The following is a 26,825-nucleotide window of genomic DNA, read 5'->3' as shown; positions in this document are numbered from 1 at the left end:
GACACCCCTTCTAATAAATTTATTTGGCCACATTAGGAAGGTAGGTTGCTGACATGGATGTGCAGATCCACACACAGCTTGTCTAGTCCCTGTAGAAAAGTACTGCCAATAGAATAGGACTGTCTGGAGCAGATAAACATTTATTGGCATTATGCCTAGGTGCGGGCTAGATGGTGCTCTATCCAATAATATTGGGATGTGTTGGGGGTGAGGTGGGGTGGTGATCATCCAACATCTTGGCCCTAGAGACATTAGGATAAACTCATTTTTAATACCATTGATTTCAGAAGAAACTGTGAATGAACAGGTGTCCCAATATTTTTTTTCCATATAGTGCATGTGAGCAAGAACGGGACCAACAGACTTCTTTTAGCTGCTAATTATTCCGTTCAGATAGGTGGGAAGCTGGCAACAGCAATGGAATTTGGCTGAGGATCTTTCAGACTTCAGGCTGAGAAGGATTATTATAAAACACATGTCCTAATTCCCTGTGCTCTTATTCGCTTTGCTTTCTTAGGACATGTTCCTGCTTGCCTCCATGGGGCCTCCTGGTGGAGGGAGGACTCACATATCAGGTCGCCTGCAGAGTCGCTTCAATCTCATCAACATGACGTTCCCTGCGGTGAGTGGGCCACAGCATGAAGTACCACACTGATCCCCTGGGAGACCAGCTCCTCAGTATCTGTTCCGCTGCAAGCAAAAGAGTTTGTTCTTGTATAAAATAAAACAACAGAAAGTGCTTGTACATTTGTTCCCGTTCACCCAATAACTGTGCACATTTCCCCCCCATTAATCCAAACGTAAAATACATTACCATGTGTAAAATGTATTGTGATTGAGTCCTAGGGTCCTAGTATCTGCTGCTCCTTTGTTGATATCTAGTTCTTCTCATTATCATTCTCCATGTCGCTTGCTCTGGCAGAATTACAATGAAGATGATGATAATGATAAGAGTAGCAACACTGGAGGCTCTCTGATTTGGCAGAATGCATAAAAAGCCTGCTGCCCGACTGATTGGTGCTCAGTGCTGATTTTCCCCTTGCAATCTGAATCCTCGCAATCTGCCCCCCTTGCCCACTGTCACCCTCAAACAACAAATCCTGTTTAACATGTATTTCCATCTACACTTCTCCAGTTTGCCCCTCTGGCTTGGTGTGCCCCATTATATCTCGCTATAATCGAACTCATTTTCCTTATCACCTTGTCTTTCAGTTTCAGTCTTTCACTTTATCTGGCATATCCTTTCTGCTTTTTGTACACTTCATTAATCTCTCTCCTGTCTCGCCTCCCTCTTTCAGACAGTTAGTAATTGCTAGTTCATTGGGCACACCTGCCTTGATCCCACACTCATAGGTCATTTTATCAGGTGCAGGACATATACAATATGTATATTTTGTAGGCCTTGTGGCTTGTTTGACCCTTTGTTTAGGTGTGTAAGTCTACAGACTACAGTAGTCACTGCATTTGAAGCATGGTTTGAAAATCCCATTTTTTACACTTGTTGGTAGACCGTTACTGAATGTAGTCCATCTGTTGCTGTGCACAGTTTGTCAGCACCCCTCTACCTCGTACATTACAGATGTCACTGCTGGATTGCGAAAAGGATGTGCATGGAAAAAGATAATGGCAGCAATTTAGTTAGAGATGCTGGCCTACAAAGCCAAAAATGGACCAGCTCCTTCTTACCTTATGGCACAGGTCAAAACCCAGTCCATACCTAGAACCTTACAGCATCAAGTATGGCTTGGCTTGATGGCTAATCTGACTAATCTTTTCTCTGTCCCTGGCGCTTAGGTGGTGAAACGAACTTAGACGCTCACTGTTATTAAAGCCTAGTGACTTTACTTAAATGTCTTACTTTGATGTCTCTGATATTCAAGCACAGCATAGTGTATAATCACTTATGTAGTGTGAACCACTTTTACATTTACATTTAGCAGACGCTCATATCCAGAGCGACTTACAAAAGTACTTTGCTATTTACCCAGAAAATATCCTTAACTAGTTTGTATAGGCTAGAATCCAAAAGATTCCTCAAGCTAGATGCTGACAAATACAAAAATCAGTATGGATACCTAGATATGCAACATGCACTACACTTTGCTTGAATGTCAATCAAAACAAGTAAGACATGAGTACAATCATACACCTTGGTAAGTGCAAGATATGTGCTGATTCAAGTTTTCTTGGAAGAGGTGGGTCTTCAGTCTGCATTTGAAGACAGCAAGCAAATGTTCTCACACCCAGGGGAAGTTTATTCCCCCACTTAGGTCTTCTGTGCATCTTAAAGGATGGCGGGTCAGGCTGAGTCATACTTGAAGGTCGAAAACTCTTGCTACAGATCAGGTTTTGACAATTGCCATCAAGTACAGAGGGGCTGATCAGATGTTCGATAATCACTACCCCACTTCATCCCAAACTCCCCAACTCCATCACCATCGTTTCAGAGAACAGAGTTCCACTGCTCCACAGCTCAGTGCTGGGGGGCTTTATGCCTCTCTAGTCCACATCCTCTTTAGTCCAACACTTTACAATAACTGAAGGTTCCTCAAACAGCACATCTCAAACTTCCATCTCTTTTACAAACAGGTGTATGCTGACATGGGCTTAACACCCATAATATTTTTTCATAATTTCTAATAATGGATAAGGTTGAGGATAGCTGGCAAATTATTCAACAACAGATGGGCTCCAGTCATTAATAATATACCAACAGTGCAGCTATGGCCAGTGGTGTGATAAAATGGCCATTGAGTGTAGGTACATGGCAAGTGTATCAAATAAACTGGCAGTCAGTGGCTATTTTCACTTAGTTTTTTTCCACTCTCCTCTTTCTGTAGGAGTCTCAGATAACACACATCTATGGTACCATGATAAACCAGAAGCTACAGGAGTTTGCAGAGGAGGTGAAGCCCATAGGAAGTGTTCTGACTCAGGCAACGCTGGAGCTGTACTATGCCATCACTGCACGCTTTTTACCCACTCCTGCCAAAATACACTACCTCTTCAACCTCAGAGACATTTCCAAGGTGAAGAATACATACACACACATGCACACATACAGGCACATATCTAATTATTTTAGGCAGACCTATTTTTGAGATGCTCAGTTCGGTGTGCTGTAGTTCCTGGTTCTTTTATGTTGAAACCTTTTTGTCATTCTCTTTCTTTATTCTTCCTCCCTCTGCAGGTGTTCCAAGGTCTACTACGCTCTCACAGGGACTTCCATGACACCAAACAGAGCATCACACGCCTTTGGATTCACGAGTGCTTCAGGTGGTCATGCCAGGAAGACACACATACACACATATACTATAAACAAACACAAATACACACACATGCACTCATGTGGGTGCACTAAGCTGACTTTCACTTTGTGTCTGTGTGAAGGGTGTTTTCAGACCGGCTCGTGGACCAGGCAGATATGGAGGCATTTGTGGCACTATTGGCTGAGAAACTGGGCTCTCTCTTTGATCTCACCTACCATAGCATCTGTCCCAACAAACAGCCACCTATATTTGGTACACGTTTGCCCTACTTATGAGTGGAATGATACATGGATGAGCATTTATATAATATATATATATATATATAAATATAATATTTATATGAATGATTTTAAATAAAGATTTTATACTTAATATTGACTTTAGTGTATCTGCAGTGATTTGAATTGTATGTAGCTATTAGTAATCTTATTTGAGTGATGTTTCCTGCATTTTAGGGGACTTTCTAAAGGAGCCACATGTGTATGAGGACCTGCTGGACTTTAAAGCTCTGAAGGCCTTCATGGAGTCTCAGCTAGAGGACTACAACCTCACCCCTGGAGTTGTCCCCATGAGCCTGGTGCTCTTCAGAGATGCTATTGAACATGGTCAGCTCACAGCTGCTTTACATTTCCCATCAAGCCTTTACACAAGAGCACAAATATTCTGCAGTCCAGTACTTGCTTACACTGCAGCGGCCACTACATGTTTAAGCTTGGTATGGGTAAAGGCATGGTGGGTATGTAGTTCCCCATATGGTTTGGTGGCATTTACAAAAACCTCAGAAAATAGACAAACATCTGAAGGAGAAGCAGCTTAAACATAGTCAGAGCACTAGAACCACAGATATTACATCCGGTTTCATGTTCCCCTGTAAAATAATTGCTCCATACTGTGCCAGGATATGAATAATGTGTAGAGTATGCTCTGTTGAAACACAGCGGTAAAAGCAAAGGATCAAAACAAGACCCTGTCTAAAATAGCCAATACCCAGTCCATTACAATATGCCTGGATATACCCCCTAATTTTGATCAATGGAGACAGTCCCAAATTCCCCAATCTACAACAACAGCTCGAACCCCAGTTATGTAATGAGTCAGACTACAACTAAAAAGTACAGAGCCAAGCTAGCAGCTCCTCCACGCAAAAAGACCTCAGAATCCCTTGTTACTATGAGTAATTACTCCTCCCCTCTGTAGCGAATGCAATTACATTACAAGGCCCATAGGAGGGTAAACAATTATGCATCCTGTCCCACAACACACTCATACAGCATTCCTGCGCCACCACAATATAACGTTAGACGAATCGCATACTCAGCTCAGTGCGTACAATTTGCATACAATTAAACAAATCACATGCACTTAATGTATTGACACAGCACTGTAATGATTGATTATGGAATTAGTCACAGTGTATGTTAATGAGTTATTGTGTTTTTGCAGTAATTATTTGTACTAACATGTTTGGCCAAATGTATGTGTGTGTATTTATATCTCTTTGCTTCTTTAGTGACACGGGTGGTGCGTGTGATCAGTCAGCCGAGGGGCAATATGCTTTTGGTGGGGATTGGAGGTTCCGGTAGGCAGAGTCTCTCCAGGCTGGCCGCCTACATCTGTGAATACATGGTTTTTCAGGTTGAAGTCACCAAACAATATCGCAAGCAGGAGTTCAGAGAGGGTAAGACCCTGTCTTTCATACAGGAGGGATTAACAGTGTCAATTGGGACACCAAATCAATTTCAATTTCAAATTATATCAATAATTCATTTTGCCAATCATTTGATTTTTCCTTTGGTTCTTACTTTAGTTTAATCTTGGACTAACAAGTATTTTTATTTGTGATTCATTGGGTTTTTGATGATGTTTTGATGTTGTGTTTATTAATAATATTTGAAATATTGAATACATTGAAAACATATTAAATTAATATATTAATACTTTGTGTGTATCTCTGGTCAAATTACATTTTAAGTTATATTTATTCGTTATATCATTATAGATATATCGTTATATCTAATCATTATATTTAGTTATATATATACATATATAATAGTATAATAGAGTATGTGTATATATATATATATATATATATATATATATATATATATATATATATATATATTAAAGTAAAGTAAATTGACCAGGGATTCCCACATTTGTGCCTGCAACTGTGTATCACGTATCTGGACAATGATATGTTATCTTTGTAGTATTGTAATGCTCTATTTTTGCTCAGGCCTTGCTTATCAGCTCTGTGTGCATGTCGGTTTGTATTGATCAGTTGTGTATAATGAATGGGCTGAAGATCTTCCTGCACAGTGCAATTACATTTCTGCTTGTTTTACTGGTGAAATTTCCCTGACCTTTCAAGTAAGCAGATGTGGTGAAGGGTATGAAGGAAGCCCCTTTTGCATAACTTCACAGTTGATGAAGGTTCTTGTGTCATTTTAGTTTCACTTATTAACATAATTGCTGTTCCTCATACAGACATCAAGAAGCTGTATAGGCTGACTGGAGTGGACAACAAGCCCACTGTGTTCCTGTTTAATGACACTCAGATCGTGGACGAGTCCTTCTTGGAGGACATCAACAACATCCTCAGCTCAGGAGAGGTTCCCAACCTCTACAAGCCAGATGAGTTTGAGGAGGTTTGTCTGCAAATGATTGGATGTACACAAGTGTGTGTGTGTGAGTGTAGAGAGAGAGTAAGATTCTTAACAGTATTATTATATTTTACTTGGGCAGGTCCAGAGTGCTCTCTTTGACTCTGCCAGGAAGGAAAATGTTCTGGAGACTCCAGACGCCATGTTTAACTACCTGATAGAGCGTGTGAGAAACAACCTCCACATAGTGCTGTGCATGAGTCCCGTAGGAGAGCCCTTCAGGTACTTACCCTTCACCAGCACCAACCAATGCATTCAGCCAAGCCTTTAAACAGAAAAGACCAGAACCCACTGCAGCTAGATTAGGCCCAGATATTACCTACACCGATCAGCCATTACATTAATACCAGTATTTTATAGTGTCCTGTGGTATCTGTTCCCAAGACTGTTGCTGACAAGAAACGAGAACACCCCACAAGACCTGCCTGACGTTTGGAGATGTTCTGTCCCAGTCGTCTAGCCAGCACACTTTAGTTCTTGTCAAAGTGGCTCAGATTCTTATGCTTGACCATTTGTCCTGCTTTTAACACATTACCTTCAGGAACTGATCGTTTACTTACTGCCTAATATATCCACCCCTTGACAGATTCCACTGTATATGAAGATAATGCTTTTCATTTCACCTGACAGTAGTGCCGTTAATGCATAATGCATGGTTTACGCCTACATGCCGATATTCTAGGCTTCATAACTCAGGATCAGTGTAACTTACAGACAGATACACATACTGCATCAAGCAGCAATACTTATCCTATTCAACCATGTTTTTATGGTCTTTATCCAGTCCAATCACATGGTCTTTATTCAGTCCAATCACAAATTCAGACATATTTAAGTAGTCTAGAATCTACTGAAAATAATACAGCACGTGTGACTGTCTCATGTGTGAGGGGTCTAAGGGTTAAGAGAGCGAAAGGTGGTGTCGTATTGCTATTGGTATCGGCAGATAGTCAAGGTTGCAGTATCTGTATCGGACATGAAAAAGTGGTATCATGCCACCCCTAGTTTACACCTCTGGGGCAGATCTTCAGTATGGCTTTTAACTATGGTTCAGAAAGACAACTAAGAAAATTGTCTCATGACAAAAAAAGTGTCAGTAGATCTTTACAGAGCTTTGTTTCCTGCTTAATGTGAAAGTTTCACTGAGATGATTACTATTTAAGAAGGGGGTTATAGGCTTTTGACAGCAGCGCACTTTATAAGCTTTATGACCACAAGAACTTTGACACTGGTTGAAAAGACCAAGTTTTGTCAGAATGTGCTAATTAGCCTAGCACTTACTGCACGGTGTCTGTTCTACCACATCACAGAGCTCCACCTGTGATGATACCAGTGAATACTGTTTTGCACTGTTGGGACTTTGGTCATAGCTGTAGCTCTGTCATGGAAAGCTAAATTTAGAGTGAAGGAGTTTGGAGAGAGCCCTGTGGCCATGTTATTATTTCATTTGCTACAGAATTTCACAGCGCAAAAACTCAAACGCTCCGTTCACCTCCTCTGAGACTGGTAGAGCTAGCCTCTCACAAAGTGAAAGCAATTTACTGAGCCAGACATAGAACAACTTCTGGCTCACCTGTCACCCCGAGATCTTCATCAGTAGTCAGTCAGAGTGCCGTGACCTTCCTTTCTGATCTTCTCACTACTTACTGTCTTAACCTGGATTTTATCCTCATCATCGAAGACTCTCATTTTCTCTCTCTGTCTCTCTCTCCCTCTCTCGCACACTCGCTGCCTCTCTCTCTCTTTCGCACTGATGATGCATCTGATAGTTTGACTAGCATACAAATTGTTCTCTAATCAGCCTTTTGCATCCCTTGTCAGTGGAACGAGGTGCCGCGTGTCAGGTGACCCTTGGGCCATTCCTAATTAAAGCCGCTGAATCAAGCTGTGGGCTCCCTCTGATTGGCCTTACTTGTAATTGGTGGATTTATTGCCATGGTAGCGCTTTAATGGTCGCGATTGGCCCAAAGGGCAGTGTAATTGTCCCTGACAAATCAGCATACGCCCACCTGATGACCTGTGAGCCGTGGAACTCATGGGTACAGGCACTATGTGTGTGTCTGTATGGGAGGAGATGAGTTACCCACACCCAGCCCACTTTACCTAGAAACACCAAGGATGAGGTAGACTGATAGCTGCATTATAAATCATCTCTGACAGCTTGCATACTATGGAACTCCTCATCAGCACTGTATGCAGTAGGAGTAGGTGTGCAGTGTTATGCTTTATTTTTATTAACTTTACCCTACCTGGTTTGCTCTGTTTGTGTGCGTGTGTGTGTGTGATGTGTAGGAATCGGATACGTCAGTACCCAGCACTGGTCAATTGCACTACATTGGACTGGTTCTCGGAGTGGCCACGGGACGCTTTGCTGGAGGTGGCCGAGAGATATCTTGATGGTCTCAACTTAGGGAATGTGGAAGGGGTGAGAAAAACACTCACACACACTCACACAATCGAACATTAACCTTCAGATCCGCTCTAAGCTCTGTGTAGAGCTGTAATGCACACCATCTGCATTGCATTGGAGAATCTTTTGTTTTAGACTGAATGGGGAGGTTAATTGATTTGCTGCATGTTGCGGTCCTTCAGGGCCAGCTCAAAATGAGTTTATTGTAAATACTGACATTCGTTTTATTGAAGATTGCACAGTAAGGATTTACTGTTTTCCCCTTTTTAAAAATGGAGGAGCAGGCTTTTTTGAGCAGATTTTATTCTAGCGGCTAAGAGAATCATTTACTGCAGAATCAGGTAGGCCATGTAACACTATAGGCACAGGGATGGACCTTAAGACTAGATGCCATGTTTCCTAAAGTAACAATACTTAACATACATTGTTACACAGTTCAGCCACCTCAAAACAACATACAGGACTTAAACGATCTGCTGCTAACGTCTTGGTACTAGATACCACAGAACATCTTTAAAGGTCTTGTGGAATCCATGCCTCGACGGGTCAGACCTGTTTTGGTGGCACATGTGGAACGTACACAATATTAGGCAGGTGGTTTTAATGTTATGGTTGACTTCAGCATAGAACTGCATGCTGTTCCATGCCATTTTGTCCCACATCTGGAACCCATCCATCCAGAAGAGCCATAGGCTACAGCTAGTTCTTTGTACTGTGAGTATCTCCTTTCTTTTCTCAGAGTAGAGAGTGACTATCATTTTTCCACTTTCCCCATGATACACTGCCAGTCAAAGGTTCAGGCAACTGATTCACTGCAAGGCTTTGATTGTATTTAGCGACAAGAGTGTTAGTGACGTTAGGATGTCAGATGATAAGCACCCTGTCTCGTCCAAAACACCCCAGCTCATTCCAAAAGTATTGAATTGAGGACCATCATTCCAGAGCACTCATTTCCACTGCTTCACAACTCTGGGGCTGGGGTTTTTATACCCCTCCAGCCCACACATGGCATTAGGCATGGTGCCAACAGGTTCATGTTTGTCTGCTCCAGAGAGTCCTGTTCTATTGCCAGTTCTTCTGTACAGGGACAACATAAGCTGTTTGTGTGTTGGGTGTGTGTGTGTTTGTGCATTTGCACATCTGTATCAGCAATGGGTGCAACAGAAAAGCATAAAATTAGTTAAATTATTTAAATATAGAGACAATGGTTCTAATGGCTCCTAACAGCTATACAAGACCTGGTGGACCACCAGAACTGCCCCCATCAGACAAAGAGAATTCAAAGCTTTCATCTTTGAAGGAGGGAGAGGAAAATCAAGCTGATAAATTCACAGGAGTTTCTGCCCATTCATCCACTGTGAGAAGACACCAACACTGTGAGTCTGAAAGGATGTGGAGCTGATCAAAAAGCCCTCACTGAGAAAAGCAAACAGACAAACTACAATATTTGGTATTTGATCAAATCAGACCTGCTGGTTTTCTCAGAACAATGAACAAATTACTCCAGGGTCCAGACCTCAACATCCCTTCTTCTGAGACTGAAGCTCAGTTGTTGAGGCTTCCATGTAATGTTCTGCACTTCTAAAGGTTTCTCCTTGTTTCTAACACTGAGAGATGAGTAACTTGTACTGAATGATTTGTTTGACTGGAAATGACAGTGGAAATGAAGGTTGGCCTCTGACTTTTGCTAAGTACTGTATGAAACAAACCAATCGATGCTCAGTGTATGTGAGAGCTTATCCATGTCCTGTTCATGAAACTGCTTAATAGAATGTCAAGAATGCTGCGTCAATCCTCTTTTTACAAAAACATGAAGACAAATTGCAGGTAGTTAGGACAAAAGATGTAAGACAGAAACAGCTTTTTTTTCCACAACAGGTCTTGTGTAGCCTAGTTTTAAGGCGTAATGTGCTGTGTCAGTAAAAGTGCATAATTATGTACTATACTTTATATGTCCAAAGGTTTGTGGACACTCTTTCTAAAGAATGCATTCAATGAAATGTTTACTTTGCAGTTCCTCCATTTACTGACATACTCTCAGTATCAATATGTGAGAAGCAGAGTAAGTATAATAAAAAAAAAAAAAAAAAAAAAAAGATATATATATATATATATATATATATACACTAAAGTAAAGCTGAGTAAAATACACTATGGAAAGAAGGTTGAAGAATACAGTACAGCCAATAGAATAGGACTCTCTGGAGCAGATAAACATGAACCTATTGGTAGGTCCTCCTGTCCCTGAATGCAATCAAATCCTCACAGCAATGCTCCAGAATCTAGTAGAAAGCCTTCCCTGCACAGTAGAGATAGTTACTACAACAAAAGCAGGGTACACTCTTTTTTTAATACATGTGATTTCAGAAAAGACAACAAATGAGCTGGTGTCCCAATACTTTTGTCCATAGTTGTAACTGCTGTGCCTAATTGTTACCCTCCCTTGCTTGAGAGCACTTTGTACCTTGCGATTGTTACAGCCCCAGGAACTGAATAGCATCGCTGATACACCTGCGCTGTAGGACATCCCTTCACAATCTCTTGCATGCTTGCTTCAACAATGTAGAGCTGTTAGTGAGTCGCTCAGGGTCATTGACTCTTCTGAGCTGGCCTGCTGAGCGGTCCAACGACTTTTGTGAAAGAGACTACTGATTAAATATTGCCTTTATTATAAGAGTACACACTGCTTTTAATCCGGGTCTTCATTCTGCACTGAGATCTGACAGAGATCATGCCTTAGTCGAGGTTCCGTCTGTTAACATCTGAGATAACTGGACCGGTGAGATTTTTTCTGTAAAACTACAGTTGCCACCTCCAACTAGATCAGTGCCCACACAAGCACACAGCACATTCTTGATAATTATCATTAGTAAACCTAAGGTCAGTGCTGGCATTTGAAGGAAAGGAGCTGCGTGTCTGACCAAGTGTTTTTTTGTTGTTGTTTTTTATTTGACCTACAGATCCAGACCAAAGTGGCTAGTATCTTCGTGACCATGCATCAGTCAGTGGCGCAGTTCTCTCAGAGGATGAAGCTGGAGCTAAAGAGGCACAACTACGTCACACCCACCAACTACCTGGAGCTGGTGTCTGGATATAAAAAGTACTTTTCATACTTATGCTCTTACTTATGTCTTTTTTAATTGACATAGCCTCACTGCCAAGGCCCCATCTCCCATCTTCACTTGTTCTCCCTCTCTGTTAGGTTGTTGGCTGAGAAGCGCAGTGAGCTTGGTGAGCAGGTGTCGAAGCTCAGGAATGGCTTATTTAAGATTGATGACACGCGCAGTAAAGTAGAGGCCATGTCTGTGGAACTGGAAGATGCCAAGAAGAAAGTGGCCGAATTCCAGAAGCAATGCGAGGAGTACCTGGTCATCATTGTACAGCAGAAGAGAGAGGCAGATGAACAGCAGAAGGTGATCAGCCATAACATTATTACCACCTGCTTAATATTAAGTCACCACAACAAATCTGACCATTTGAGACATGGACTCCACAAGACCTATGTCTGAAGGTGTCCTGTGGTATTTGGCACCAAGGCGGTAGTAGTTGATCCTGTAATTTGTGAGGTAGGACCTCCATGGATCGCATCAATGAGCCTTAGGTCTTGGAGCACTTTTGGTAGGTACTGACCTCTGCATACCAGAAAACCCCCACAAGACCTGCATGATGTTTTGGAGATGTTCTGACCCAGACGTCTAGCCAGTACAATTTATTTCTTGTCAAAGTGTCTCAGATTCTTATGCTTGACCATTTCTCCTGCTTCTCCTCATCTTCATCACTCTTAAGAACTGACACTGTTCATGTGCTAGCTAATATGTCCACCCCTGGACAGATGCCACTGTAGGTGAAGATAATCAGTGGTTTTCACTTTCACTTCACACACATATATAAATGCTTTTTTTGCAATTTTAAACTTGGCTTCTTTATTTGCATGTCTGCTTATTAACATTGTATGCAGTCATGTAATGACAGTAGTTATGAAGTAATAAATGATTACATTTGATTAAACAAAAAGTCAATATATGGCTGTTTTTGGGTGGTGATTGAATAGGATATGTATGTTTTTGTTGATTTACATGTGTTATACATGAAATATGCATTGAAATATGATTTATGTCTCTTTGGTGTGTTTACAACTGCATGTATGTGTTTGTAGGCTGTGAGTGCACACAGTGAGAAGATTGGAGCAGAGGAGATCACATGCAAGGCGATGGCTGAAAATGCTCAGAGAGATCTGGATGAAGCCATACCTGCACTGGAGGAGGCCATGAAGGTCAGCCAATGTTTAGCCTTATTCCCCCACTCTCTCATTACTTGGGCTTGTAGTTAGGCTAGTCCAGTTTATGTTATTTGCTATTGGTAGTATTCGTACATCTTCAGTGTCACTCAAAACCTTGTATCTTATTTCAGGATGAGCAAAAAACGTAATAATGTAAAAAGATTTTATTTCAGGTCATTTTAAAGCGTTTGTATTAGTCTGTTCATCATGAAATTTACTCAGTGTAAAGAACAAATAATTGACAACAATTAATTCATTTTTTAAAAAGTAGATACAAGGTTTTGGCATGACAGCAATGATTTATACAGTACTGTGCAAACGTTTTAGGCACCTGTGGAAATTAGAATTAAAACTTGCCTGTCCCAGTGAATATTTATTTGCTCAGTAAAATACTAATATTAGAATAAATACAAATAGCATTCATACAAATTCCAAAGCTCTCCTCATGGGAGTCTAAGCCTATTGTTAATTATCATCTAACACCTGGTTTGGCAAATCAATGCATAATTATGGCTGGGGACATCCAGGAGAAATACTAGCTCACAAGATATCAGCAAGATATACCATCTTCAGAAAGAGAACATTTTTACTGTGTTTATTTTTATGTACATCTGTTCTAATGTGATATGATGTTTGTGTTAGCAAAAACACTCTTATTGCCAAGATAAATGGTTTTAAGTAATGTGCTTAGGTGCCAAACCCGTCCGCACAGTACATTGAATTTCTTATACCAAGAAAAAAAGATCTTTGTGATTGGTCATGCAAGGCGTCTGGGTATTTTCACATTCTTGGTGCCATCATGTCTTGCTGTGCAGGCCTTGGAATCCCTGAATAAGAAGGATATGACCGAGATCAAATCTTATGGCCGACCGCCAGCTCTGGTGGAGACGGTTATGCAGGCAGTCATGATCCTGAGAGGCTGTGAACCCACCTGGGCTGAAGCTAAGAGACAGCTGGGTGAGAGCGTACATATATTGGTTTGTCATTGGATAACAGGGAGGCCAGGGAGCAAGTTGGACCCCAAACCACTCAGACTTACATCCATTAAAGGACTTAATTAAATCAGTCCATCATATTGATTGGCTGAGGCGTGAAATTTTACCCAGAGGAAAGCCTTGATCGTGACTTTGGAGAGAATGATAGTAAAAGTGAAAGAGGTAAGAGAATGATAATATAGAGGGGAGTGGGAATGGTGGGGTGGGGTAGGGTGGGGGTGAGTGAATCAACTTGCTGAAAGTACATCTAAACATTTAATCACCTACTAATAGATTTAAGAAAGTGGCAGGATTGATGAAATTTACACAGAAGAACTGGGCTTGTCTCAATACTCTCGCTGCTTGTGTGTGTGTGACAGGTGAAGCAAACTTCATTAAGCAGCTGGTGCACTTTGACAAGGACAACATATCAGACCGTGTGCTGAAGAAGATTGGCCAGTACTGCACTCAGCCTGACTTCCAACCAGAGATCATTGGCAGAGTCTCTCTGGCTGCCAAGTCCCTCTGCATGTGGGTCAGAGCCATGGAGGTAGGATCCAGTGTACACAAGCACACACTCAAGTGCACAAGTGCAGTCACAAGTACACACAAAGTATTTTAGGCTTATCTTTGTCTTTGTTGTGTGTGTGTGTGTGTGTGTGTGCGTCTCTCCCTCTATCTTTCTCTAAGGTGTATGGGCGTATCTATCGAGTGGTGGAACCAAAGCGAGCTAGGCTGCAAGGAGCCATGACTCAGCTGGCCGAAAAGCAGGCTGCCCTGGCCGAGGCCCAGAACAAACTTCGAGAGGTCAGTACATCCAACTCTGATAAATGTGTCAAAGAAGATCCATATTGAGAGCTTAAAATGAAAATGGATAAAACTGACCAGCATATAAGTGGATGCCATTAGGGATGTCCCTTAGCTCTGGAAGATCAGTATCAGTGTCAGTAAAGCCACGTTTTAATGGGTTGGTATTGGCTATTAAACACAGTCCAAATCCGGTCCTATGTTAAAGGCATAAATCTGCTCCAAAACCAAAAAGTTTACATCCAATCATCCAAGGCATGTTTGCTACCTAATGTGTGCTTATTTAGTTTACAATGGGAGATGCTATGCTAAAGTTGCTAACAATCAATGGATTGTCTCATTTCGTAATACACTGCCAAAAGGTCTCTCAACCCACACAAAACACACCCAGACCTTTATTTGTTTTGCACAGACAAGTCGATGTGGTTGTGAATTCCTTGTGATTTCCGTTAATGCCAGAGCACACTGACCAGACGAACATGAACAAACACAAATGTTGGGCTGTTTGTTTGTTCGCATTTGTCTGGAAATGTTTGGTCGAATTTGACATGTTGAGTTTGTGTTTGTTTGTGTTTGATGATGTTCTGGCCATATTGAACAGCTCTCAGATTCCGCTGTTTAGCCCCTTTTTTTCTAGCTTAACGATGACATTGATAATAACAATTCAAACAAATTGGACGGAGAAGACTTTAAGGCACAAAACTTTAAAGTAGACTTCAAATGCTACCCTGGGGAGATTCAGTCCTATTATTGGTGTTTTACCATCCTTTGGGAGGTGTGGCTAACCTCTGATATGTGTGGTCGGAGACTAAAAATAGCAAGCAGCAGTGCCCCAAAACTTTTTTCCAATGAAAAACAACGTGAAATTATAGAAATGTGATTCCGGATGGGTCTAAAATGATCCGATGACCACAGTGTTTAGTGAAAAACAGTAGGTCATTCAGTCTATAACTTTCTCAGAGGATGACGGAGAAAAACATAGACGCGGTTGATCCGGATTGGAATAAACTCACAGAGGAGCCCCCATGAAAAAAAGAATTACCCCAGGACCCCATGTAAATTTAATCCTGTCTGAATATGGCATAGAACATACATGTCTTCATGATTCCCCATCTTTCTAATAATGAAGATCTGCTGTTGTGTTCGGTGGTATTTGGCCAGTGAGACAGATTTTTCAGAACTTACTAAAACAACTGCCAACATTAGACTGTTAGATCTTAGATGGTTTGGTCTGTGTGCTCTGGCCTTTAGTCTATAAACTATATCAAAACAATTTTGGAAAAATGTTTAGCTGAAATTATTACCCTTTCGCAAGTGAGATCTAACTGCCTTTAATGATCTGCACAGAGTAAGAATTAAAAATAAATAAATACAATTATATTTAGTCGAACCATGTAGGTAATCAACAGGCAGTAACCGTACAGACAAGATCAGACCATAAATACTGTGGCTTTAATTTTTTATTTTTTTTTTGCCCGTTTTCATAAAGTCGTGACACTTCATGACTTCATGCTTCATGCATTCACTGGATTTGACTGCTATGAAAGTTTGAAATTATCATTTTGAAGATATAAACAATGTGAAGTTTGTTACAATTGCCTAATCTCACAGCATGAAGCTGAAAAAAACAGCACTGCAGTTACATTCTGGGAAATTCCAGTTAGAAGCAAGAAAATGACTCCAGCTTCGTGAAGGAAGCCGTGCAGCCAGCAAATCCCAGTAGTGGGACCGTACTTGCTAAAGGGTTAAATAATATCTGACCATGTTGCACATGTTTGAACAACTTGCAGCAGCTTATTCAGGACACTATAAATCAGTCCTTTTAAAAAAGGGGAAATGAGAAAACAACATATCAGGTCATAGTGTTTCACTGGTTCCTCAGAACCAGATTAGGCTTAATCCTAGACTAAAAATAATGTCCAATAGTGATCAGTGACAGTTAATATGAGGCTAAATCCATTAAGCATGCTCTACCACTATAGCACTGATATAACTGAATTCAACCTCTGCGTTTAACCCATCTGTGGCAGTGAACACACACACTTATGATAAGAGCAGTGAGAATTAAGCAAAGCAAACAGAGCAGTGAACCTCTCATCCTTCCAGTCCCAAGCCAGCTTCTTCAACCTTTAGGCCACAGCCTAAATCTATTAAAACTAGTGGCACCATGCCTAAAGCCAGTTGTGAACTAGAGGGGTATAAAGCCCCCCAGCATTGAACTGTTTGTGCCGTCTTAGGAATGATGGTGCTCCATGCAGTAATTTTAGAGCGAGTTGGGGATGACGTGGGGTGGTGATCATCCAACACCCAGAAATCCTTTAGCAATGCTCTAGTAGAAGGCACACCAAATCTAATAGAAAGCCTTTCCTAGACTGTAGAGGCAGTTATTTCAACAATAACTTGAGTTCAGAAGAAACAATGAATGAGCAGTGTCCCAATAGTTTTGTCCATATACGTTGGATTAGTTTTGTGAGCTTTAGTATATGTAAAGTGCTTCTGTGTGGTGACATTTGAGTATATTGGTAAAGCACTTTGGGTCATCATTGCCTTCCAGGTGGAAAACTGGGATTCGATTACCTTCTAACAGTAAAGGCCAGCCTCGGGAAGATGATGTACTAGCTTGCATGTGTGTGGAGTGAGGACGGTGGAGGCAGAAGAGAGATGCAGAGCTTTCCTTTGTTTAGAAAGTAAACAGGAGCAGTCTCAGCTTTTCAGCTGTTCAAATGAAAATAGGACTCTTTCAACTGTGACTTCTCAGGCTTGTGGTTTCCTGAGGCTCTCACTCTGCATCTGGCCGTCTCTCTGGTCTCCGGCAGACAATTGAGAAAAGACAAGGGCATAAATAGGCTGCCAGAAACAACACACAGGTCAAAACTACAGCTTGCTCAGACCACTGGTTCACTGTAACTAGCGCTCCATTCTGCAGGAGATGCTTGAACGCACGCCCACTTCCACACAAATGCTGAAAATGTTTTGTCCATGAAAATATTCATACACGATATGGACAAAAGTATTGGGATGCCTGCTCATCCATAGTTTCTTCTGAAATTGAGGGTATTCAGAAAGACTTGTCCTGCTTTTGTTGGAGTAAGTGTGTTTACTGTCCAGAGAAGAAGACTTTCTACTAGATTTTGGAGCATTGCTGTGAGGATTTGATTGCATTTAGTGGTACAAGCACTTCATCCACAACTCCCAAACTCATCCCAGAAGCATTGGATAGACCACAATCATTCCATTTGCTTTTATATATGTGTGTGTGTATGCAGGTGGGAGAGAAACTAGACCAGTTAAAGAACCAGTATGATGAGAAGTTGACTCAGAAGGAGGACTTGAGAAAAAAATCTGAAGATATGGAACTGAAACTGGACCGAGCTGGCAAACTGGTGTCTGGACTGGCTGGAGAGAGAGTACGCTGGGAAGAGACTGTAGAGGTACACATACACACGTCTACACTAATACTCTACCACATACAGAGGTTGCAAAGGTTTAGGCACCCCTGGTTTTATTACTGGGAATAGTTAAGTGAGTAGTCAAACACCCCAAGAGTTTTGAGCTCACAGAAGACTGGTAGAGGTCTCAGATCTTCATTAGCTTGTTGGGGCTGTGGCTTGTTCACAGTCATCTTCTAAAAAAAAAGGCCAGGTGAATTCAGAGCTTTACAAATCCTCTGCCTCCTTAAACCTTGTCCCAATAGTCAGCAGTAAGAGGCTCCTCTTAGCAGCTGCCCAGCACTCTGACAATTAAGAAACCTGATGCTCACAAGCAGGAGAAGGCTATGAGAAGATCAAATCAGGCAATCTTTTACTTGCTTAATTAATTACTTCTTATAACAGAAATTTTAAATTCTAGGGGTGCCCAAACATCTGCATGCCAGTGCACACTTAAATACACTGTACTTACTGCACATACCCCAGTTCATTGTAAATGCAGTATTTAGTTGTTCATGTAAGACTGATTGATTTGACAAAGCAATAATAAGGGGTGAAGAATTGTGATATTGCAATGAAAATATGTGGAAATCATAGAGCTATGATATTGATTGTGATAATGATGATTGTGATATGGATATGAAATCATGCTTACTGTAAACTGAAAACACCCAATACAAACAGTCAATAACACATTAATGCTGATACATTCTATAGATACTGTATTGGGACACCTGCTCATTCAGATCCTGTTCTAAAATCAGAGGTATTACAGGGGACAGGGGTCTGTCCTGTCTCTACTGTCCAGGGAAGGTATTGCTAGATTTTGTAGCATTGCTGTAAGAATTTAAATGCATTAAGCCACAAGAGAGTAAGTAAGTTCAGAATGTTGGATGATCACCACCCCACCTCATCCCCAACTCCCCAGTACCATCCTTCCAGAGAACATAGTTCCACTGCTCCACTGCTTTATATTCCTCTAACCCACGCATGGCATTAAGCATGGTGCTATGTTTTTAGCTCCAGAGAATCTTATTCTATTGACAGTACCTCTCTACAGAGGCTGGTCAAGCTGTTTTTGTGTGTGTATAGTGTATTTTACCCGATTGTATTGTCTTTTGCTGAGCCTTACTGAGTCTGTTTGTGTCTGTGAGTAGGGTTTGGAGAAGGACATGGGCTACCTGGTGGGAGACTGTTTACTGGCTGCTGCGTTTCTCTCCTACCTGGGTCCCTTCCTCTCCAACTACAGAGATGAGCTGCTCACAAGCATCTGGATGAAACAGGTTTCTCTTAGTCTCCATCTACTTTTTTGCCCTTTTTCTGAACTTTCACTGAGTTTCTCACTGACTTTAGACTCTTTCTCTTTCTCTTAAACTTAAAGTCATCCTTCTCTTTCATTGTCTTAAAGTTCAGGGAGTTGGAGGTTCCATGCTCTCCGGGCTTCAGTTTCGCCATGTTCCTCTCCAAGCCTACGGCAGTGCGCAACTGGAACATCCAGGGCCTCCCATCTGACGCTTTCTCCACAGAGAACGGAGTCATCGTCACCCGTGGCAACCGGTCAGTCCTCTCCAGGCCACTCTCCTTATGCTGTTTTGACAGACAGGCAGTCCCATAGTGCTAATTAGAATAACGATGATATCTCATGAATAAGGATGACTAATGAATAGTGATAGTGGAGTAATTAGCTAAAGATAATATTAAGCCCTGCAATAGGAATGACCATTTATAGCCCATTGCTATACTTTCCATTCAGAGAGACAGGAACTCAGCAGACTGAGCGTTTCTGAGATTATGGATTATTAGGAATTATTTGTGGATTATGTGATGGGCTTTTCGCAGTAATAGCTAATGTCTACGCCACTCTCTGTTTTTTTCTCTGTGTCCTTCCCCAGATGGCCGTTAATGGTGGACCCTCAAGGACAAGCGCTAAAGTGGATTAAGAACATGGAGTCTAAAAGAGTGAATAATCATACACACACGCACATACACACACACACACATACACACACACGCAAGCACACAATCCCCAAACCCATCCGATTTTATACAGCAAATTATCTAGAGCTAAGCAAGAAGTTGGAGGTCTGTATAGAAACTGGATGGAGAGCAGGAAAATCGAAGACGTTAGACAGGATTATAGCTCCATCCATATTGGGAAAGAATAACCCACATTCTCCAACGCTGTTATCAACAGCACATCACGTAAGCCGGCACTCCTGTTTTAGCGCCAGTCGTGACACTGTGTACAACCCACAGACTACCGTTCCCCTCTTTCCTGTTTCCTTTAATTAGTGTAGAACAAATGAACGACGCAGAAATCTCTGGCGGGTTAAAAACCCGCGTCATTTCTGTCACTCATGCATTCTCCTCACCTGCTTTCTTTTCCTCTGCCCCACTCTCTCTTTCTCTGTTCATCCTCAGATGCTTCTATTAATACCCTCTCTCTCTCTCTCTTACGCTCCTCTTTTGTGGTGCAGCAGCTCTGTTGTTCATTTCCTCTATTGAGGGGAGATGGAGCCTCTTTTTTTCCCCCTCTGTGCTCGGGCTTTTTGAAAGCATGAGCAAAACATGGCAGATTTTTTTGATGGAGTATTTAGAGAGCAAAAATGGTACTCGGGTGAATTTATCCTGACTATAACACACAGGTTCAAAGACACCCTTTTACACTCTCACATTTACACATACACATGCGCTTTTTTACACATGCACTTATGCTTAGCTGTATGACTTTGACCTGACTATCAGGTCAGTTGTGCTTTTCTCTGTCCCATGGACCTCAGCTTAGACTCAATGACTGTACAGCTCTCTCTTTTTCTCTTTTTCCGACTATCTCTCACTCGCTCTCGCGCTCGCTCTCTCCCTCTACCTTCCTCTGTATTTCCTTTCTCCCTCTCTCCCTTTCTGCTTTCTCTCTCTGACCTTTTCCTCCTCTCTGCAGGTCCTTTCATGCTTTCATGTCTTGCTGGGGTGGCCAGTGCCATTCACACACACTACAGCTAAACGCTGACATTTAGGAACAATCACGAAATGCCTTCCACTGACAGCGCTGAAGCTTTCTCCTCCTTCTTCTCTCCCTGTCCATTACTGGCTTTCTTCCTCTCGCTCGCTCTCTCTCCCTCTGCAATGCTCTCATTTTTCTCTACCCTCTGTTCTGCCTGTCTCTTATTTAAGTCATTCTTGTCTATCTGGTTATCGTTCTTCCCTCTTTCTATCATGACCTCCACCGTCTGATTTCTTCTTTATGTCTTCTGTTTCTCTTGGTCTCTCTCTCGCCCCCTCTCTCTCTCTTTTCTCAGGGCTTGAAAGTGATCGACCTGCAGATGCCAGATTTCTTGCGGGTTTTGGAGAACGCAGTGCAGTTTGGCTCTCCAGTTCTTCTGCAGAACGTACAGGAAGAACTGGATCCCTCGCTGGCTCCTATACTCAACAAGTCCCTCACACACATCGGTCAGTCACACACACACATACACACACACACACACACTCTCAACCCATTTCTGTCATGTTTGGTAGGACCCATGCACTTGCATGCATTTACTTGTGTATGTGTATGTTAACATGCATACAGGTGGAAGGCTCCTGCTAAAGCTGGGGGATAAAGAAGTTGAATACAACCCAGACTTCCGTTTCTACATCACCACTAAATTATCCAATCCGCACTACACACCGGAGATCTCCACCAAAACCACCATTGTTAATTTTGCTGTAAAGGAGCAGGTATGTGTGTGTGTGTATACAGTGTGTGCAGAATTATTAGGCAAGTTGTATTTGAGAGGATTCTTTTTATTATTGAACAACAACTATGTTCTCAATCAACCCAAAAGACTCATAAATATCAAAGCTTAATATTCTTGGAAGTTGGAGTGTTTTTTTTGTTTTTTTATAGAGTTGGCCATCTTAGGAGGATATCTGTTTGTGCAGGTAACTATTACTGTACAGAATTATTAGGCAACTTAATAAAAAACAAATATATACCCATCTCACTTGTTTATTTTCACCAGGTAAACCAATATAACACAAAATTGAGAAATAAACATTTCTGACATTCAAAAACAAAACCAAAAACAAATCAGTGACCAATATAGCCACCTTTCTTTACGATGACACTCAAAAGCCTTCCATCCATAGATTCTGTTTACGATCAACATTGCGTGCAGCAGACACCACAGCCTCCCAGACACTGTTCAGAGAGGTGTACTGTTTTCCCTCCCTGTAGATCTCACATTTCATGAGGGACCACAGGTTCTCTATGGGGTTCAGATCAGGTGAACAAGGGGGCCATGTCATCATTTTTTCTTCTTTTAGACCCTTACTGGCCAGCCACGCTGTGGAGTATTTGGATGCGTGTGATGGAGCATTGTCCTGCATGAAAATCATGTTTTTCTTGAACAATACCGACTTCTTTCTGTACCACTGCTTGAAGACGGTGTCTTCCAGAAACTGGAGTTGAGCTTCACTCCATCCTCAACCCGAAAAGGTCCCACAAGTTCATCTTTGATGATACCAGCCCATACCAGTACCCCACCTCCACCTTGCTGGCGTCGGAGTGGAGCTCTCTGCCCTTTACTGATCCAGCCTCGGGCCCATCCATCTGGCCCATCAAGAGTCACTCACATTTCATCAGTCTATAAAACCTTAGAAAAATCAGTCTTAAGATATTTCTTGGCCCAGTCTTGACGTTTTATCTTATGTTTCTTGTTCAAAGGTGGTCGTTTTTCAGCCTTCCTTACCTTGGCCATGTCCCTGAGTATCGCACACCTTGTGCTTTTTGATACTCCAGTAACGTTGCAGCTCTGAAATATGGCAAAACTGGTGGCAAATGGCATCTTGGCAGCTTCACTCTTGATTTTCCTCAATTCATGGGCAGTTATTTTGCGCCTTTTTTTTCCAACGCGTTTCTTGCGACCCTGTTGGCTATTTGCCATGAAACGCTTGATTGTTTGGTGATCACGCTTCAAAAGTTTGGCAATTTCAAGACTGCTGCATCCCTCTGCAAGACATCTCACATTTTTTTACTTTTCAGAGTCCGTCAAATCTCTCTTCTGACCCATTTTGCCAAAGGAAAGGAAGTTGCCTAATAATTAAGCACACCTTATATAGGGTGTTGATGTCATTAGACCACACCTCTTCTCATTACAGAGATGCACATCACCTGATTTACTTGATTGGTAGTTGGCTTTCAAGCCTATAGAGCTTGGAGTAGGACGACATGTATAAAAAGGATGATGTGATCAAAATACTCATTTGCCTAATATTTTTGCACACAGTGTATATATGTGTGTTTCTTTGTTTGTTTTGCTTTTTCCCCAATTTAGTAGTCATTTCCATTTCCCCCTCACTTGCTAGAAACCCCCCCCCAACACATAATGCAACCAGTGCTGGGAGAATACAGGCTTGTACATGCTTGGCACGAAAAACGTGAAGCAAGCAAACTAATATCATGGGACAGCTGAACACGCTTGGAGGAGAACACTCCCAGTCTATTACAGTATACTCCCAGTTATAATACATCAGCTAACAGAACCCTAGATACTGGGGGGAGAGGGAGGGAATCCTGCCCACCCAAAGAGAGCAAGACCAGTTATGTTGTCTTGGAATCCAAGCCACAGGTGACTGTGGGATCTCCAGGGATCAGACGATGATATGTGGCTGCCAGATTTGCCAGGTTCAATACCCTAAACCGGCGGGAGGTGGGAGCTTTCTCCTTCCTCCTCTTCAAGGCTGAGGTGCCCTTGAGCAAGGCCCAGGCACTGAGGTGGCTGCCCACCACTCTGGTGGGTGGGTTCTTGTTGCCCCTGGTCACTGGTGTGTTTGTGTGTGTTCACTGCACACAGGTTCAATGTGGAGGTTGACTGGTGGTTGTTTTATTGTACACTCTTTCTAATAAATGCATTCAGCTACTTTTAGCAGCATCCATTGATGACAAAGATGTGCAGTTGCACACACAGCTTGTCAAGTCCCCGTATAGAAGTACTGCCAATAGAATAGGACTCTCTGGAGCAGATTAACATTAACCTTTTGGCACCATGCCTAATGCCAGGAGTGTGTTAGAAGGGTATGAAGCCCCCCAGTTTTGTGCTGTGGAGCAGTGGAACTGTGCTCTCTGGAATGATGGTGCTCTATCCAGTACTTTTGGGATGAGGTGGGAAATGAGTGATCACCCGACATCCTTGCATAACTAACACTCTTGTCACTGAATGCAATACAATCTGCACAGCAATGCTGCAGAATGTAATAGAAAGCCTTCCCTGGACAGTAGAGATGGTTACTCCAACAAAAGCAGGATAAAGGATTTCAGAAGAAACAATGAATGAGCAGGTGTCCCAATACTTTTGTCCATATTGTGTATTTCACAACCATAGTGCAGGGTAATGACAACCTGCACGTTTGTGATAAATAATGTTTTCTATACATTTCCTTATGTGTTAATGTATGTGTGTGTGTGTGTGTGTGTGTAGGGTCTAGAGGCTCAGCTGTTGGGTATAGTGGTGCGCAGGGAGCGTCCTGAGCTGGAGGAACAGAAAGACTCTTTGGTGATCAACATTGCCTCGGGCAAGAGGAAACTGCAGGAGCTAGAGGACGAGATTCTCCGGTGGGCTGCAAACACACACACACATACACTCTCATGCATGCACACACCACACACATTCACCACTCTCCATTAAACACGTACCCAAATACCCCATAGCACTGCATTAACACCTTTTATTCAAGTGACATTTAGCACAAAATGTGACATTAACACATTTGCTAAATCCATCAGTCAGCTTTATCCTGCAGCAGCATATTTGCGCTTAACAAATCCCTTCTGAATTACACCCATCGCTTACCTGAGTATGTGTGTGTGGGGGGGGTTGCGTGCAGCTTGCTGAACGAGGCGACCGGCTCTCTGCTGGATGACGTGCAGCTGGTGAACACACTGCAAACCTCCAAAATCACGGCCACCGAAGTGTCAGACCAACTGGAGACCAGCGAACAGACAGAGATCAAAATCGATACGGCCAGAGAGGTGAGAGAGAGAGAGAGAGAGAGAGAGAGAGAGAGAGAGAGAGGAAGAGAGAGAGAGAAAGAAAGGAAGGAGGGTGCTGAAAGGGTTGCCACATTGGATTAAAGATTGAGGGCTTGAAAAGGGGATAAGGATAAAAGGATTTGAAGATGAGACCACCGATAGCAGTGAAGTAAAAGATAAAGGTATAGACATTTAAACTGTGTGTGCGTGTGTGTGTATGTGTGTTTTTGCAGGCCTATCGGCCTTGTGCCCAGCGTGCCTCCATCTTGTTCTTTGTGCTGAATGATATGGGCCGTATAGACCCCATGTACCAGTTCTCTCTGGATGCCTACATAGACCTGTTCAACCTGAGCATCGAGAAGAGCCAGCGCAGCCACAAACTGGAGGAGAGGATCATCAACCTTAATGACTACCATACTTACGCAGTCTACAGGTTACACACTATTACCACACATACAACACACACAGGACATTAAATGGTGCTGAGGTCTGGACTCTGAAGTGGATAGATCACTGATCTGATTTTTCCCCACCCCTATTGGTCTCTGACATTTGCACAATATTGTATGTATCTACATTTATGAAATATAAATTATACATATACTGTCCTAAACCTGACCCTAGTCCTGGGTGGTATGGCGGTTCACTCTGTAAACTGTGTTAAAAATTCACCCTGTGGCCCGCAAACGAAATGTAGCGCTGCATAATTTAGAAACGTTATAAACAAACCCATGATTAGAGAGGAGAAGCAGTTGTTGGAAGTCCAATAAGATCTTTAGGAGAAGTCATCAACCAGCAGAGTCTGTGAGACACCTCCGCAAATTAAAGAAATGGAGCTGTAATTTGCTCTCTCTCTGTCGTTGAGATGCTGAACTTTAAACATGTGTTTCTCATAGGATTCCAGTTAAAAAAGAGAGCATTTTCATTTGTCAATTTTCAAAAATAAATATATGAATGAATTAAACTTCAGTGATTTACTGTGGAACCACCAAAATCTCCAAAAATACCGTCATGCACATTTTTGGTTGTGCAGCCCAGCCCTACCTGACCCTAACTTTAACCTCAGTAACATAAAAAGAAATGTTGCCCTTTCAATAAAAAAAAATGATATTCAGAGTCCAGAAAACATGCAGGGCATTGCCAAGAAATAAGCTCACACCTTGTAATATATTAAAACATAAGGTTACAGGTATGCAATCACAGCATAATCACTGGTGTGTATTAATGCAGGTGATGGAGTAAATGAAAGCCGGCTGCTGCTTCAAAATGTCATTTGTTCTCTTCTCCAGAGCTCTGACCTTGAGCATGATTTTAATGTGAAGCTGATGTGAAACACACCAACAAGAATGGTGGCAGACAGAGGTAGTTATTTAATTTTGACGGTGCTGTTTGCAGGTACACGTGCCGGGGGCTGTTCGAGCGCCACAAGCTGCTTTTCAGCTTCCATATGTGTGCTAAGATCCTCGAAGCGGCTGGGAAGCTCAACATGGACGAGTACAGCTTCTTCCTTCGAGGAGGGCTGGTGAGCACATCTTCATTTTCCGTATCATTATGTTTTATTTCTTTTTATTTTATGCTATTTCAGTTAACCTTGGCCTTGGGTGGGGGGGGGGGGTGCATATCACTTGTGGCATCAAGTGGCTTATTGCTCTCTGCTGATCCTGGCCATGCAGGCTAAGCAGATATAATACACTTCCGTTCGTCAGTCTGGCAGCATAACCTGAAGAAGCCCACTCTGAGCAACAGCTCCACATTAGGAGCAGCTCAGGTCTTGTAAAGACTAACGTGTAGCTCTTCTGGGAAACATTAGTTCTCCACACCTGCAAACACTGACTGTAAATGGTCTGCTTTGCTGTTTGTGCTCTCAAGGCTCAAATGTTGTTCAAGGTTTCGGAGGTTCTAAAGCCGTTTTGCTGGGTGGGAATTTAGACGCTTGGGGTATTTTTTGCCTGCCATCATCACATCATTCACACCTTGCATCTCTTG

The 26,825-nt window shown here is 42.2% G+C and overlaps 1 protein-coding gene across 1 annotated transcript in view; it reads left to right on the top strand.

The window, feature by feature from the left end:
* Nucleotides 1–26,825, top strand: part of dnah2 (dynein, axonemal, heavy chain 2) — a 179,854-nt gene that overhangs the window by 132,091 nt on the left and 20,938 nt on the right. The window contains exons 50-74 of the mRNA XM_072687948.1: nt 518–622; nt 2,841–3,029; nt 3,191–3,276; nt 3,391–3,521; nt 3,725–3,874; nt 4,780–4,947; nt 5,757–5,917; nt 6,015–6,154; nt 8,225–8,357; nt 11,303–11,442; nt 11,545–11,755; nt 12,499–12,615; nt 13,437–13,578; nt 13,976–14,145; nt 14,286–14,402; nt 17,669–17,833; nt 18,988–19,113; nt 19,239–19,387; nt 19,723–19,789; nt 21,127–21,277; nt 21,399–21,547; nt 24,289–24,422; nt 24,695–24,839; nt 25,073–25,272; nt 26,235–26,361. Coding sequence (XP_072544049.1) covers nt 518–622; nt 2,841–3,029; nt 3,191–3,276; nt 3,391–3,521; nt 3,725–3,874; nt 4,780–4,947; nt 5,757–5,917; nt 6,015–6,154; nt 8,225–8,357; nt 11,303–11,442; nt 11,545–11,755; nt 12,499–12,615; nt 13,437–13,578; nt 13,976–14,145; nt 14,286–14,402; nt 17,669–17,833; nt 18,988–19,113; nt 19,239–19,387; nt 19,723–19,789; nt 21,127–21,277; nt 21,399–21,547; nt 24,289–24,422; nt 24,695–24,839; nt 25,073–25,272; nt 26,235–26,361 — 3,573 coding nt within the window. The remainder of the gene's footprint in view (nt 1–517; nt 623–2,840; nt 3,030–3,190; nt 3,277–3,390; nt 3,522–3,724; nt 3,875–4,779; nt 4,948–5,756; nt 5,918–6,014; nt 6,155–8,224; nt 8,358–11,302; nt 11,443–11,544; nt 11,756–12,498; nt 12,616–13,436; nt 13,579–13,975; nt 14,146–14,285; nt 14,403–17,668; nt 17,834–18,987; nt 19,114–19,238; nt 19,388–19,722; nt 19,790–21,126; nt 21,278–21,398; nt 21,548–24,288; nt 24,423–24,694; nt 24,840–25,072; nt 25,273–26,234; nt 26,362–26,825) is intronic.

This window comes from Salminus brasiliensis, chromosome 9 (genome assembly GCF_030463535.1).
Source record: "Salminus brasiliensis chromosome 9, fSalBra1.hap2, whole genome shotgun sequence".
NCBI classification, from domain to species: Eukaryota; Metazoa; Chordata; class Actinopteri; order Characiformes; family Bryconidae; genus Salminus; species Salminus brasiliensis.
The sequence above is the reverse complement of the archived record's forward strand: the minus strand, read 5'-3'. Positions and strand labels throughout refer to the sequence as shown.